Source organism: Hemiscyllium ocellatum, chromosome 32 (genome assembly GCF_020745735.1).
Source record: "Hemiscyllium ocellatum isolate sHemOce1 chromosome 32, sHemOce1.pat.X.cur, whole genome shotgun sequence".
Lineage (NCBI taxonomy): Eukaryota > Metazoa > Chordata > Chondrichthyes > Orectolobiformes > Hemiscylliidae > Hemiscyllium > Hemiscyllium ocellatum.
The window spans coordinates 32,542,030-32,559,044 of record NC_083432.1 but is presented as its reverse complement, the minus strand read 5'-3'; the positions used below and the strand labels follow the sequence as shown (position 1 = coordinate 32,559,044).

The window sequence follows — 17,015 nt, the reverse complement described above, 5'->3', positions numbered from 1 at the left end:
ACGAATGCAACTTTTTAACACCCTGAAGCTCAACCAATCTGAGGGCTGTTATCAAATAGCGTTCCCTTGACTCAAAAGATTCTTGGTGCCATTCAGTCTTAAATTCTTCCTGTCACTGACTCAAGCAGCAACATTGCGTTGCATAGCTCAAAAAGAAAGCAGCTTTTGATGTTCAAATGCAAAACATTCCTGATATTTCAGTTATTACAGTCCAAATTCCATTTTGGTTTATAGTCCCAACAAAGAAAATACAGACGTGGAGAAGATGTTTCCACTAGTAAGTGAGGGCATGTCATCAGAAAGAAGAGATGACCCTTTTGAACTGAGATGATGAGGAATTTCTTCAGCTAGAGGGTGGTGAATCTGTGGGACTCATTGCTACAGAAGGCTGGGAGGTCAATTCATTGAGTATATTTAAGACCGAGATAGGTATGTTCTTGATTGGTAACGAGATCAAGGGTTTCGAGGAGAAGGAACGAGGAGTTGAGAAACATATCAGGCATAATTAAATGTGGAATAGACTTGATGGGCCAAATTACCTAATTCTGCTGCTACATTTTATGGTCTTTTTAGTGTTGTATTTACACATTGTGTTGCGACAACAAGTGAAAGAGAGCGTAATTATCAAAATCAGAAATGGTTATTCTTGTCGATGTTGTTGTGTAATCCCTCCTCTGTTTCTTGCTTCTATCATTCCAGGTCAGGATATATTTTCCTGTGGTTTTACAGGAGCCATCCATGGAGGCATCATTTGTGCATCAAGAGTTCTTCATCGCAATTTGTACAATGATATCAAGAACCTTAAGAAGAAAATGAAAAAAGCAAATGAAAAGAAGGAATCCTAACAAAGCTGTTGAAATTCTATCTTATTGGTTTTGTGATTTTTCTTTTACATTGAGTTCCAGTTTCTATATAAACAGAGGCATTAAAACATTTGATAGTCAGCCAATTATTTCACTATGTTAGATGAGAGCTGGTGCAAATGTGTTTCCTTAGGACTCCGATAGAATGCTACTAGAACTTAATCACGTATATCACAAATCTGGTTTTATTCGCAATGTGTACACAATTGACTTTTTAATTCAGAATATCCAACATTTGGCATCACTATGATGTCAGCTCCAGAATCAAATTTGCTGTCTAGTTTGTTAATAATGTGATATGAATTGCAATGATTTTTATAAAAAACTGAGTTGATCAAAAATTAATCTTGGGGAATGAGGAATAATTGTGATGGTATGTACAGCGGGTTAATTCTGGAGACTGTTTAACATCGATACGGTTGGGCCTAGCACATTTCCTAGCACTTCTTGTGCTGAGTACATCACACAAACTGAAAACTGAAACAAATATAGAAAATACTGAAAACACACCACACTACCTAGAATTGACCAGGAAATTCAAATGCGATCTTTTGCAATGTTACTAGGGAGAGAGAATTCATAAGGATTTAATTGTAAATTATCTAAAAATCATTGTTCCCTCTGGTGAAATACTAATTGTGACGTTATTTGAACTTGCTTTAAGAATAAACTTGTAAGCAATAAACCTGAAGCCAAGTGAAAGATCTAGTGATTTAACTGGAAAAGAGCACGAGCCCAGTTATTTATCAAAAGAAGCAGGCACCTTTTTGCTGTCTTCAAGTGTCTGATTACCCTACAAGTGTACAGGCCCAGCTGTTCTTGAGAAATCACAAAAGTTGTACATTTTGGAGAAGTACGCAAAGTCCCCCCAAATTACCTTCCTTTTAGAACCCGAAGCATGAGCCAGGTTTCTGTACTTAAAATGAATGAGCATTTATTAGAAAAACCTAGATTCAAATTAAGGATAAACAATTTTGAACCATCTATGTGTAACTTGACTAGTTGAATTTCTAGATCCCTTAGAAACTCCAGCTGAGCTGTCACAGAGATACCAAGAATAATGGAGGTTGACTTCCAGCTCACCATCTAAAGCAATAAGAGATCACTTCCCTAAGCTGACGCTTATTCAGCACGTTTATGTGACAAACGTGACTCTTCTTGCTACAAACAGGAGTATTTATCAGATAAGTCACATTACAAACCCTCTTAGCCACTCTGTGCACAAGTCAATTTTGCTTTTGGGTGAACCTTGCAAAGGCCACAATATTAATACTTTGCTGAATGTTTATGTGCCCATTCTTTCTTTTTGCTTGTGAAACTGTCAAACGTTTTTATGGCTACTTGACGTGACTCTGTGAGCCTTTCTCAAAATATGGAATGTGACTTAGCATCAAAGATTCGTACGTTTTAGTTTAGGAACTTCTCCATAATCAGTTATAATGGACCTCAAATCTTATGATCAGAGATCAGTTTGAATGGACTAAATCCAGTTGCTATCAGAAATTCAACAAATGAATCAAGTGGTGAGGAATTCAATTCTTTTGTTACAATCCATTGGATATTCATGACAGTATGCCTTAATCGTGGTTATGAGTGTCTATGGTACCTCTCTAAAGCGCTCTTTTTTTTGTGGTTAGTACACACTTGATTTCAATTGGTTTAAACCCAATTTATTAGTAACCTCCTAGAAAACTTCAGATATAAAGGTAGAACCATGATCAAATTGTATCTCAATTCATAGTCCATATTGAATTTAAAAAATTGAGTCAACCTTTCTACTACCTTCCTAGTTGTAATTGCCCTTAAAAGAATAGTTTCTGGGAATCAGGTTGTCGAATCCTAAGTATGGTAAAGTTGCTCTAGTCCCACAGAATCATGTGTTACTACACTGGGTAAACCCTCCTGCTTAATTTAAACCAGCAACACAAAAAAGATTTATCCCGTGCAGTAATCTGTGAAAATTTGAGAGGTCACAAACTAGTTAAAGTAACAACTTTATTTCTTAAAGTATAACAGAGAATAATTAACTAACAGCTACCTACAACTCCTTCCTCTAACCTATCTTTCACTTTCCCTTCTATAATACTACTCCGATAAAACCTCCCTGATTAAGATTGTGAAAAAAACTCAAATTTCAAAATTAGCCAGATTTCGAGTCTTCTTTCTTCTTTTTAGGGATTTCTGCTTCATGTGTTACTGATCGATTAAGGTACCTTTAAGAGAGCTATTCTCTGGGCAATCTCTATATGCTGGTGGTGAGGCAGTTCTCCTCACAACTGTTCAATATTCCCCTGTGTTAAATCTCCAAAGCATCAGCTTGTGTCATTGGCTTTTAAGATTGTCAATTTACAAAATTCAAACTTGATTGGAATTTTTTTTAGGGGTATAATTTAAACTGATTGGCCTAATTTGAATCTGTTTTTGTCTCCAGGCAACCAGCTACCCTAGCTTTTGACCCAGTGTTACATTGTTACCTTATTCAGAACACTTGGTGCTGTCAGGTAGTTCGCTAGCTTTTAACTCTCTTAAGGGTACAGTATACTCACATCTTCATATGTACCTTCAACACATACAACTACTCTGTCAGTAGAGAACAACACTGCTGATGGTTTCACCTGAGGATTGTTATACATTAGTTAAGGGAAGAGGTTGATAAGGAGGGCTTTATGTGATCTGAAATTGTATGGAAATACTAATACAAGGCTTTCGTTTTCATTAATTGTCTGCTAACACGACTGAATGATCTTCAAAGTAGTGTGAGAATCAAAACCCTGGTTTGATTACACGCTGAGGTCTTCTACCACCTGACAAGTCTAATAGGTTATACAGAACTTCATTATGTCTTTATGAAGTCTTGACCATATAAAATACCTGTTAATTAATGCTTATATTTTCCATATTTCTACATGGCTAGTCATAGAAATTTCATCTGTTACTTGTAGTATCAAAGAACAAAGAATAGTACAGCACATGGTGGCTCAGTGGTTAGCACTGCTGTCTCACAGCGCCAGGGACCCAGGTTTGATTCCAGCCTTGGGCGACTGTCTGTGTGGAGTTTGCACATTCTCCCCGTATCTGCGTGGGTTTCCTCTGGGTGTTCTGGTTTCCTTCCACAGTCCAAACATATGCAGGTTAGGTGAATTGGCCATTCTAAATTGCCTATAGTGTTAGATGCATTCGTCAGAGGAAAATGGGTCTGGGTGGGTTACTCTTTGGAAGGTCAGGGTGGACTTGTTGGGCCGAAGGGCCTGTTTCCACGCTGTAGAGAATCTAATCTAATCTAGGGAATCTAATCTAACCACAGGGACAGGCCCTTCAGCTCATCAAGACTGCACCAACACATGAAGCTTTTTTAAACTTAAAAACGTTTTGCCTCCAAAGAGTCCATGTCCCTCTATTCCCTGCCTGCTCATGTACTTGTCAAGATAATGCTGCCATTGTATCCACTTCTACCATCTCCTCTGGCACAGCATTCCAGGCACTTACCACCTTGTATGGGGGGGGGGGGGGAATAAAAAAAAAGACTCTCCCATCTCATTTAAACTGTTCCCCCTTTTACATTAAACCTATGATCCCCTAGTAATTAAAATTTCTATCCTGTGTAAAAGACTTTGTCTATCCATTCTATTCATGCCTTTCATAATTTTGTAAATCTTATTCAGGTCGCCCTTCAGCCTTCAATTTCAAGATAAAGAAAATAAGTTTGTCCAATCTCTTCTCATAGCTAATACCATCCAAACCAGGCAATGTCCTGGTAAACCTTGTCTGTACCTTTTCCAAAGTCTCCACATCCTTCTGGTAGTGTGGTGACCAGAACTGTACACAATATTACATATGTGAGTAACTAAAGTTCTATACAGTTGCAACATGACTTGCTAATTTTTATACTCTATACCCTGAACGACAAAGACAAGCATGCCATGTGCCTTCTTGACCACCTTATCCACTTGTATTCCCATTTTGAGGAACTGTGGACCTGAATGCTTAGATCCTTCTGTATGTTTATTCTTCGAAGGGTTCTGCCATTTACTATATACTTCCCTCCCTCATTACATCTTCCAAAATCCTTCAGCTTGTATTTGTCTGGATTGAATTCTGTTTGCAAGTTATTAGCCTCCGATTCTGGGCTTCAATTTATCCTGTTTTAAAAAAAAACTTTACAAACTGTGAGCCGGAAAAGCAAGCAAAAAGAATCTTTTCCCATCTGCATGAATTCTTACATGGCCTCCACACTCCCCAAACTAGGCAGTTCAGTTGGCCCTGTTCACATGGTCTGCTGAGATGGTCCTTTTAACTTGCCAGGACATACTGTGCCTTGATTCTCCTTCTCCAGGTACTTTTCGTTTGCTTGTTGAAGATACAGGGAGCTGAAAAATGTGTTGCTGGAAAAGTGCAGCAGGTCAGGCAGCATCCAAGGAGCAGGAGAATCGACGTTTCGGGCATAAGCCCTTCTTCATCGAATCTCCTGCTCCTTGGATGCTGCCTGACCTGCTGCGCTTTTCCAGCAACACATTTTTCAGCTCTGATCTCCAGCATCTGCGGTCCTCACTTTCTCCTAGAAGATACAGGGAGGCTGGTTCACAATGTGTCTGCCTTACTGATTAAGAGACACAGCTTACTACAACCACTGAGGGGCAAAAAACTGGCTATCTTCTGCTTGAAATGTTTTTTACTTAAGAGGAAGTAAACTCAAACAATCAACTCAATTTCACTTAACCAATCAACCAATCAAAACAGTATTAACGTGCACATATGTAAATACATGGAGTGTGGAAAGCTTGATGGGACAAATGGTCTAATTCTACGCCTTATCTCTTAAAGTCTTATGGCTAATCTCAACAGACCAGTTAGTTTAACTTCAGTAACGTGGAAATCTTTGGAAACAATTATACAGGGTACAATCAATAGTCATGTGGAAAAAGAGGTTGATCAGGAAAAGCATGGATTTCTAAAGGGGAAGTCATGTTTAACTAAATTGTTAGAGTTTTATGTAATGGAAAGGGTTAGTGAGAGTAATGTTTGTGAAGTGGTGTGCCCAGTTTCCAAAATAGGTATTTTGCCTCTCAATACACCTGTGAAAATATTTGTAAGTCATGGTGTAAAAGGGATAGCAGCAACATGGATACTAAATTGATTGAGTGGTAGAAAACAGAGAGAAATGGACAATGATATTTTTTGAGGCTGGAGGAAGATTTGCAGTGGAGTTCCTCAGGGGTTGGTATTAGGACCCTTGTTTTTCTTATATAAACTAACAATGGTTTGTTTCCGCACTGTAGGGACTCTATGATTCTAACGTGGAACCTGGCGTACTAGGGATAGTTTTAGATTGTGCTAGTGACACTAAATTTGGAAGAATTGTAAACTGTGATGAGCATAGTGCGGAACTCCAGAAGTTGGTGGAGTGGATGGATAGGTGCCAGATGAGGATCAATGCAGAGAAGTGTGATATGATGCACTTTGGTTGGAAGAACTGAAAGACAACGTAAACATGGTATAATTCTAAAAGGGGTGCAGGAGTAGATGGACCTGATTACATATGGGCACAGAGGGTGGCAAAACAGGCAGACAGAGCAGTAACTAAAGCACACAGTGTTTTGGTTTTATTATGGGTGGCATGGTGGCACAGTGGTTAGCATTGCTGCCTCAGCGCCAGAGATCCGGGTTCAATTCCCGTCTCAGGTGACTCTGTGTGGAGTTTGCACATTCTCCCCGTGTCTACGTGGGTTTCTTCCCACAATCCAAAAAAAGTGCAGGTTAGGTGAATTGGCCATGCTAAATTGCCCGTAGTCGTTAGGTGAAGGGGTAAATGTAGGGGAAGGGTCTGGGTGGGTTGCGCTTCGGTGGGTCGGTGTGGACTTGTTGGGCCAAAGGGCCTGTTTCCACACTGTAAGTAATCTGATCTAATCTAAAGGGTAGGAATACAAAAGCAAAGAGATGATGTTGAATTTGTATGTGGCATTTGTTAGACCCCAGTTGGAGTATTATGTACAGTTGGGAGTGCCATAATATTGGAAAAAATTGAACACAGAGAGAGGTGCAGAAATAATTTACTAAAACAGTTCCAGAGATGAGGAGCTTCAGCTACGAGGATAGATTTGGGAGAATTTGGGACTGTTCTCTATGGAGAGAAGGTTGAAAGGTGATCATTGAGGTTTTACAAAGCATAAATGGGTTGGACAGAGTAGATAGAGTGAAGCTATTTTTGCTTGTGAAACAAACAATAAGATTTAAAGTGATGCATAAATGAAGCAAGGGAGATGCAGAAAAAGGCTTTTCATGCAGTGAGTTAAACTTTTAGGAGAATGGAAGTGTGGTGGAGGGATGTTCAATAGAGGCACTCAAGGTGGCACTAGATGGTTTTTTGGATTGTAATTGTTTGGAAGGAATTAAGGAAAAGGCAGAGATTGGCACTCCATTAATAGAACTGGATTCTTCTCCACTTCCACAATTGTGACTTCCCTCCCCTCCAGAGAGAAGGAGTGGGCAGCGTGCATAATGTACATTTTACACTACATTCACAGTATCACACCTTTACTTTGGTGGGTTAAATTTTCAGTTGTTGCGTGAGATGCCTTGCGCTAAAGCTGAGCCAGGTTCTTTGCAGTGACCGTTCCATGCACAAAAACAGCTTTTTGAACCATTTCAGGATTGAGACATGTTAGACACGTGCAGTGGGAGGGAGGGGTCGGTGAGGAGCTGAATTTGTCCTGTTAAAGACCGGTACCCGCTTTGTGTACAGACTGCTTGAATCGCTGGAGCAGTTTTGAAGGTTTGGTGATTCTCAAGGACATCAGCAGGGGTTGGTTGTAGTCTATAATGTCTTACTTGAGACTTCGCTGTTGATTGAACTTTGTTCTTGAAGACAGTTTCATTTTCTTAATAGTTATATTTAGCAAGTTCGAAAAGCTGCATTACAATCACCTTTCAGTTACACAACCCTTACATTGCTGAAAGGTTTTGGTTTTGGTTAATGTTTTTCTTTAATGCTACAGTTTTTTTTTAACAATCTATATGATGAATGACTTTCAATGGTAAATACTATGCAAAACGATCGGAGTGCAATCCTCTAGCACTGGAGTGAACTTTTAACAGTGGATTGGGGTAAACATTTTTAGGACTAAAAATGCTGATGTTTACATTTAACTCGCCTTGAAATCATGGCATAATGCAACAATGAGTGATGATTTGGAAGTGTTTGTAGAGGTCGGATGGAAACGATTATTTTGTGGGCATTAACAGTTGCAAATTTAGCAACAAAGATGGAGCTGGGAGATTTGTTAACAAAAGCCTTTCCAAATGGGGGTGGTCCTAAAGTTAGGGGATTTGCACTCTGATTTTGAAGAAGTGATGTCCCGTTCCTTATTTATATTTTGCAAATTCAATATCATGCATTAAAAGAGAAATCTGTATCTCAAATCATCCTGCAGTTGAAACATTTTCTTCAGTAAAGGGAAGGACACACAGCACTTCTCTACATATGCACATTTACTTTTGCAAAAATAAAAATTGCAACATTTTAGGAATTAAACTACGTTTTTGCAAAACGGGGTGGAGGTATGACGTTCTTAATGGCAATGCTTTGGCGTGGCTAAAATGCATCATTTGTGTTACATCTTGCACATTGTTTCGTAATGAAGATATCATTGCAAACTGCACAGCGGGTATAAGATGCAGAAACGGGCAATTTGACAATCAGATATAGATAGGGATGAGAAAGCTTCTGTTAACGTCTCTATCACAAAGAGATATGCATTCAATTTTCACTTCAGTCGTGGCATCCTGCTATTTACTGAATGTCCAAGATAAGAAGGAGCCTAGTTCATGTGTCAATCATTCTTCTGAAGTTCTGGCTGTTCCACATATGCCTTTACGTAATCATCCCATGCTATAGTTTAACTAGCTTTGGTAGACAGAAAAATCCTAGTTTCCTCCACAAATTGGATCTTCCTGTACTGCCTGCCCCAGTAGAGGACCATGCAGTGGGGAGAGGGAAAGAATCATTCCAGGTGAAGCTGCCATTCTGCAACCCTTTAGGATTTTCATCAGCTGGTGATGGAAGCATTGTGGACAAGGGGCATTCTGTTCCAGTTGAATTTCCAGATTTGGAGAGGGTTGTGCAGGGACGGGATGACAGGGGTGGAAGTGTGGGAATTAAATGTTCTGCAACTCCTGCCCACCCCCCCCCCCCCCCCCCCAACCTCCTTCAAATCGATTCTACTTGGCCCAGTGTTTGAATAGCTCTTTCAGCTGCCCTAAAGGCAGATAGTCACCCTCTGTGTTATATGAGTGGTCCATGCGGCTGCCCAGTGAGTGGTATGAACTCGGTCCTTTTGCTCACTACAGTATAGACTTTGCCACCATCTATTTGGTCTGATGTGATGGAGTAAAACTATTTGGTTCTCTGACAACGCTGTACTCTTGTCTTAACAGAGATATGGTTCATTGCATGAGAGCAGCCAGGTACAGGTTTTAGTCATCCAATAGACATTTTCACCAAAGCTATGAGGAAGACACAAATGGTAGGCCTTAGTCCTTCAAAAACCTAAGCTATTTCCTCCCAAAGCTTTACTGCCATCATCATAATTGGTGATACTTAAGGTACTCCTCAGACCCTCAAACCTTTGATCAACATCTAGCCCACCCCAGTCTCCTTCCCAATATGAATGCTTATACACATAGTGACTCACAGCACCAGGGACCTGGGTTCAATTCCATTCTCAGACAACTGTCTGTGTAGAGTTTGCACATTCTCCCTGTGTCTGTGTGGGTTTCCTCCCACAGCCCAGGATGTGCAAGCTGGGGGGATGAGCCATGGGAAATAGAGGATTACATGGGTGAGGTGCTCTTCAGAGGGTCACTGTGGTCTCGATGGGTCAAATGGCCTGCTACCACACTCTAGGGATTCTAAAACCTGTATTTATAATTATTTATGATTTCACAAATTAAAACTTCATTATTGTTCCACATTGCGTGGTCAAAATGGAAGGTTCCAGCGTTTCTCTGTATGATTTCTGCTCAATACAGCCTTATTGCATGACTCCCATTTCCTTAATGGCTTAAATAAATCTGACAAATTAAACTGAATGAATCTGGTTGCCAGAAGCTTTTAAAAAAAAAATTTCCGTACTAGTCGTGTTTCAGTAACTGACTCCTGCTATTTATAGGATGAATCCTGTTTCTTTTCAGGTTTTTGTTGTTGAGATGGTTCCTGCTTGACTGCAGCTCTATATAATAATTCCTGTTGCTTTCATAGTTTTCTCCCTGGATGATTCCGGCTGTTTATGGTCTTTAGTAAATGCTTCCTATCTTTATAGTGATTTAAATAGTGGGTCTCCCACCTTTTCTACAGCCTCAGTAATCTCTTAACTTTACTCTTCTGCTAGACTGCTGACTTTGCCCTTTGTTGCTTTAATTCTGTAGGTAAAAACAATGACTGCAGATGCTGGAAACCAGATTCTGGATTAGTGGTGCTGGAAAAGCCCAGCAGTTCAGGCAGTATCCAAGGCTTTAATTCTGGCTTTGTGATGTTCTCAAGTTTGCAACGTATGTTTTTTTTCTATGGCTCCTGATTTCTCTTACTGTAGCTGAACACAGACTGTAGTGCAGTTCACCACCACCTTCTCGAGGGCAACTAGGGGCAGGCAATTAATGCAGGCCAGCCAGCGACACTCACATCCCATGAGTGAATTTTTAAAAAATTCCTGTTCACTATGCTGTTGATATTCAATATGGGCTGGAACTATCTCTGTTTACTTTCGCCTTGCAAGCTTTTAAAACAACACCGCTTTTAAAAGCGTTTCCTTACCCAGAGATTTCAGTTCTACTCGTGGAGTCTTCAACACCTGTTTACACCTGGCTGAAGCTGGGATCACTCCTACAGATCATTAGCACCGGATGCAACCTGTGACTGTTTTGGATTGACTAATACTCCAACTCAGGGAAATTCCGAACACTCTGTTGTTGCTGGGTTTGGAGAGCTTGACCCATTTGGCTGTGCCACACCTTTCTCAGCTGTAGTGTTTTAGTCAGTTCTTCTAGTTGCTGACTGTATCTGCATGAGCAGCTTTCTTAATGCTGGGTCTGTAGATATCTTTGACCGTGATGCTAACATTATGGGAGGTGACCACTTTGTACCATCCACGAGTGATCCATACTGCTGATCATCGTGTTTTCTGAGCTGTTTGAACCATTGCTCAGCATGAGATGGACCTGCTACCACCAGGGTCAGATTTGTAGAGTCTGTGAAATCTATTGAGGTAGAGTAAAAGCAGATCGAAACCTAATGAGAAGAGGCTTTTGTCTCCAACAGATTGGTTATTCCATGATAACAACGAGATACAAGTCGCACCGGTATGGTAGACTTTGTGACTGAGACTGAGGAAGACCTGATGCTAGGTCTCACTCCTTTAAGATGGTAAGGTATTCTTCAACCAGGTCTGTCTGCGGTTATCATAGTGAGTGATGCTTAAGGCATTCCTCAGCATTAACCCTCTCAGATACTTGCATCCTTTTATAACATTCTGTCGTTACATTCACCTGATCAGCTTTGCAGCCATCCATCTGGGGCAGATTTCCACAGGTAATGGTACCAATAATCAGTTGAGGATTCTATTTCCAAGAGTTTCATGGAGGGTTTCTCTCTGTGAGGTCTAGCGAGTTCTCTCACCAAGTTCATGCACCCCACATCTTGTATGCCCCATGTCTCTGTGTTGCCGCTCCCATTCTGGCTCGTATTCGCCAGCCAGCAGCAGAGGTAATCACCATGACCGGCTGGGATTTCCATAGCTGCTGCCATGTTTAAAGCTCAGTTGTGTACCATGGCCAGCCAGGATTAGCCCTTCACAGTGTACATACACCATGTGTATGCACACACAGTATGCACGCGTACACAACTGAGAAAGGAAAGCTACTGAAGGCATATAGATGGAATGGGTGACATTTCATTGCAAATAAAAGCCCAGGTTCATAAACGTCCTGTGATTTTGTATCATCAGCTGTCTGATCGACTACCATAGTAACTGCAGCTACAAAAAACACTGAGCAGACTACTCATCCTTAGTGCCTGGAAGCCTGTCTGAGAGAGCATCACTCTCTCCCTCACACCCAACACAATATAACATTTTGTCATTATTCAAAGTAGGAGCATTATGTAGAGTCATATGGCATGGAAACTGATCCTTCGGTCCAACCAGTCCATGCCAAACATAATCCAAACTAAACTAGACCTATTTTCCTGCTCCTGGCCCATATCCCTCCAAATCTTTTCCATTCATGTATTTGTCAAAATGTCTTTTAAATGTTGAAATTGTACCTGCATCCACCACTTCCTCAGGAAGTTCATTTCACACGTAAACCATCCTCTATGTAGAAAATTTACCTCTCATGTCTTCTTTAAATCTCTCTCCTCTCATCTTTAAAGCATGCACCCTAGTCTTGAAATCCCCCATCCAAGGGAAAAGACAACTACTATTAATTTTATATACACATCTCTTCCTTCTATAAGGTCACCTCTCAACCTCCTATACTCCAGTGAAAAAAGTCCCAGTCTCTCTAGCCTTTCTTTATAATTTAAATCTTCCATACGGATGGATACCCTGGTAAATCTCTTCTGAACCCTATCCAGCTCAGCAATATCCTTCCTATAACTGAGCAACCAGAACTGGACACAGTATTCCAGAAGAGGCTTCACCAATGTAGTGGTTCTGTTCGCCGAGCTGGAAGTTTTTGTTGCAAACGTTTCGTCCCCTGGCTAGGAGACATCATCAGTGCTCTGGAGCCTCCTGCGAAGCGCTTCTTTGATGTTTCTTCCGGTATTTATAGTGGTCTGTCCTTGCCGCTTCCGGGTGTCAGTTTCAGCTGTCCGCTGTAGTGGTTGGTATATTGGGTCCAGGTCGATGTGTTTGTTGATGGAGTTTGTGGATGACACATCGACCTGGACCCAATATACCAACCACTACAGCGGACAGCTGAAACTGACACCCGGAAGCGTCAAGGACAGAACACTATAAATACCGGAAGAAACATCAAAGAAGCGCTTCGCAGGAGGCTCCAGAGCACTGATGATGTCACCTAGCCAGGGGACGAAACGTTTGCAACAAAAACTTCCAGCTCGGCGAACAGAACCACTACAACAAGCACCCGAGCTACAAATCTTCGCACAAACTTCGAAGGCTTCACCAATGTCATGTACAACCTCAATATAACTTCCCAACTCCTGCAGCCAAAGGACTGAGCAATGAAGACAAGCATGCCAAATGCCTGTTTAACAACCCTGTCAATATGTGTCACAACCTTCAAAGAATTTATGCACCTGAACTCCTGGGTTCATCTGTTCTACAACACTACCCAAGGCCCTACCATTAATTGTATAAGCCCTACTTGTGTTTCTTGGACCAAAATGCAATACCTCGCATTTATCCAGATTAAACGCCATCTGCCATTTTTCAGCCCATTGCTCCATTTGATCAAGATCCATGTTGGAAAGTCTTCAAACTGTTGAAATCAAAAGCAAAGGGAAAACAAAACAAACAAAAAAAACTGCATTGTTTCTGGGAACGACCAGAGGCTGCAACGGATTCGCATTGAGTGAATGTTCACTTCACACAGGGCTGAGCTATTGGAATCAGGTGTCACTAAAGTCGTAGCTGGCTTGTTGTGATGGATGCTGCACTGCCCCTCTGTTGTAGGATGATTGTGACTGTCAATGATCCTCCCCCCCACCCACCTGTTCTCCAATGCACTATCATCCCCAGCACCTTATGTGTTGAGTTTCCCTCTTTACAATTATTCTCCACTCTTCATCCCAGCATCCTGTCTCCAATTCCCACAGTTGACCTCCTCAACTTCCCTACCACAGCAGTGCCCCTGATAACCATGTGGACATGAGATGAGCAGAACTTTGTTGTTACAATCAGCTGACCAACTTTGCAGCCATCTATCAGTGGCAGATTTCTACAGCTGTATTGCCACAAAATGCATCAAGTTCTGAGAGTTTCATGGGGAACCCAGGTACCTGCTCTGACTTCTTTGTCAGGAATTGTTGCCATCTCTGTCTCCTGGGAGAATAAAAACTGCATATAAATGAGATGTAAATATATGCAAATAGGCTTTTCATTACTCAGTAGCAGCATTCGCATCTCAACGTTCAAACTTTGGATGGAAAATCAACTTTACTTGCCTCAACATCAAAAATCTAATTTTCGATCTCGCCATATTTTCCGAGGCTGGGAGGCTTCAGATCCACCTCTCCATTGTGAATTCTCTCAGGAAGTGTTAACAGAACCAGAGCAATCTAACTGAGCCAGTGCTGGAAGCCATAGGTGGGCATAAAGTTAACCCTGCTCGGATTACAGTAGAAGTCTAAAGTGCAGGAATCAGTATTGTGGAATAACTGTCCAACTGCTGCCTTTTAGCAGTTGCATGATCTTGATGACGTAGTTAAAATTTACATTTCTTCACCTATTTCCAGTCAATATACTGGGTGAGTTGCATCAGGCTGAATTTTTATTTTGGCAACTTTTGATATTTCTTGGTCCCTTGATCAGGATTGAACTGATACAGGAACATCAGTATTGAGTTCCTGATGGAAGTCAATTCTAAGCAACTCATTTGAAATTGTAACCTCTTCAGGCTTTGAAGGAGTGCTCCTTTCCCCCAGGTTTTTCCTGAGAGGTTTGCGATCATTGCCTTATTTTCAAATCTGCAATTTTCTTCGTTTTGACCACATTTCATATTGTGAATGCCTGTCAATATTCTTGCTTTTTGGAGAAGACAAGGAGCAGCGAAGGAATATCTGACTGTGCCTGAAGCAACCAACATTCACCCAGCTGTATTTGCAGACTGGAACACACACAATGACTTAAACTTCCATTTGCCTGAGGCCTAGTGTCTGCAGAGATTTGAATCCATTAGAACAGTTGTCATGGAGCTAGGCCACATGCTGGAAGCAGCCCTACAGCTAAACTCCATCAGAATAGGGCACAATGGGTAGCTTTTAAACTTGTCGCATGAAGGATGTTTCAGGGTGACTTTGGAAACATGGCGAATATTTGCTCATTCCTAAACGTGAAGCAGTTTACAGATGTATTACTTCCTCAGTCATGCCAGTTCATTGACCCCTCCATGTGTACCTACCAGTAATATGTTAAGGTCCTGCAGTTTTTCATGGGATCCTGTTTATTTTAAGTGCTGTTTCACAAAGTTATTTTGTTGTCAGTTGTATAGGTGACCTACTTGCATTACGTGGCGTAGATTCTCACTAGACAAATGACTAATTTTGAGAGACAGAGGTACCAAAAAATTCCTTTTGTTTCAGAGACCTGGGATCCAGGTAGAGATTTCAGAGTCTCTTGCGCAGCTTTGGAACAGTAAGTTCAATCTTGAGAGAATTATCCCTGATGCCTCTCACTTCTTTCTCTCAGAACTTCTGTTCAGTTTCATTTTCATTGATTGGTAGTGGCATCAGAGTAAACATAGCATCCAGGTTTTCTAAGATGAAATAAGTTTAAGTTGACTAACTTCTTCAGTTCCTGTTGTGAGTAAATGTATCCTTTAGTTTGCTTTCCTCCTGCTTTTCACTCTGCCTCTCTGCTGTGTTTACTTAGGGACTGCCATTCATCACTACTTCTCCCTCATCCTAATGAAGATTCATCTCGATCCAGGTTACTGAATACAAGCAGACATCTTCTTGTTGCATCTGACTGCAAAGCATTGACCACAGAGGCTTTGCTTTATCAAGGGTGCACAAAGTTTATACAATGTGCTACATTTAGATCTGCAGCTTTCTTTCACTGTATACCCCATTTTGCCAGTGGCCCATATAGTCAGCATCTTTTGTACAAGTCACACCAATCAAACAAATACAAATTTATCAACCCAGTTACATACTGCTGTAGAGCAAGTCATTTCAGCACCTAGTAAAAAATGAGGTCTGCAGATGCTGGAGATCAGAGCTGAAAATGTGTTGCTGGTTAAAGCACAGCAGGTTAGGCAGCATCCAAGGAACAGGAAATTCGACATTTCGGGCCAGAGCCCTTCATCAGGATGAAGGGCTCTGGCCCGAAACGTCGAATTTCCTGTTCCTTGGATGCTGCCTAACCTTCTGTGCTTTAACCAGCAACACATTTTCAGCTCATTTCAGCACCTAATCCATTTACAAACTGATTGTCAGTAGAGTAGGAAAATGCAGATATACCATGTGGCATTCCTTCTACATGGTTGTATGTGTCTTGGTCATCAAGGTCTGAATGTGCACCCACTCTCAATCATTTAGCTTGTGTGCAAATAGCAATAGTAATATCATGCAAGTGAATATTGATTTCTGTGACAGCATGCTCATAATCTCTGTCACATGGACCCTCAAAGGCTGCACCTCGTGTATTGCTATTGCTCTATGAACTTGTAGCTCACACGCAGCCTTTGGAAGAAGCATATTCTTTTCCGAATGGGCGAATTCACAATCGTGTATTTACAGTGGAACATGCTCTTTGTTTGGGTTTGAATTCAGAAGAACCAATTGAGCACGGTAAGGGCATCTTTAGCTCTGTACCTAATTTCAGCGCCTTAGACTAAGAGAGTTCAATAGCAAGAGCGGGGTGGTAGAAGGGAGAAAAAACTTCAAAGGACAGACATCTCTCACTGAATTAATATTAAGATGTACATTTTTGGGAATTAAGCTTGTAGTAACTCCCACTCTCGGAAGTTCGCTAACAGTTGACCCTTTATTTTTAGGGATTATGCTTTTTTAGAACCTCTACATGTTGAGAATGCATAGATTGGCTGATGGCTCCTTTTATTTTCATAAAATTCCTTATTTTCTTGAGGTAAAAAAAAAACTCCCTGCAGCCTCTCCCATTGTACCCCATTCTGAGATTGATAAGACAGAAGACAGACCCATCTATCACAGACAGATGAATTTAGGATGGTGTTTATATGAAACAGTTATCCTAGATAATCTGATTTCAGTGAATATTTCAGTGCTCACATGACTTTTTTAGAGACTGATACCAACATTTAAGAGGCACATGGATACACTTTAGAGGCAGTTAGATAGACACATGAACAGGGAGAGAATAGGGGGATACAGACAATATGCAGGCAAATGCTATTGGTTTAGAATGGCACCATGGTTGGCACAGTCATGGTGGGCTGAAG

General features: G+C 41.0%; 1 protein-coding gene across 1 annotated transcript in view; it reads left to right on the top strand.

Annotated features, from left to right (window-relative positions):
• Positions 1–1,554, top strand: part of LOC132830774 (all-trans-retinol 13,14-reductase-like) — a 32,282-nt gene extending 30,728 nt beyond the window's left edge. The window contains exon 11 of the mRNA XM_060848615.1: positions 700–1,554. Within this exon, the coding sequence (XP_060704598.1) occupies positions 700–845 (146 nt within the window). The 3' untranslated portion in view covers positions 846–1,554. The remainder of the gene's footprint in view (positions 1–699) is intronic.
• Positions 1,555–17,015: the final 15,461 nt, after the last annotated feature.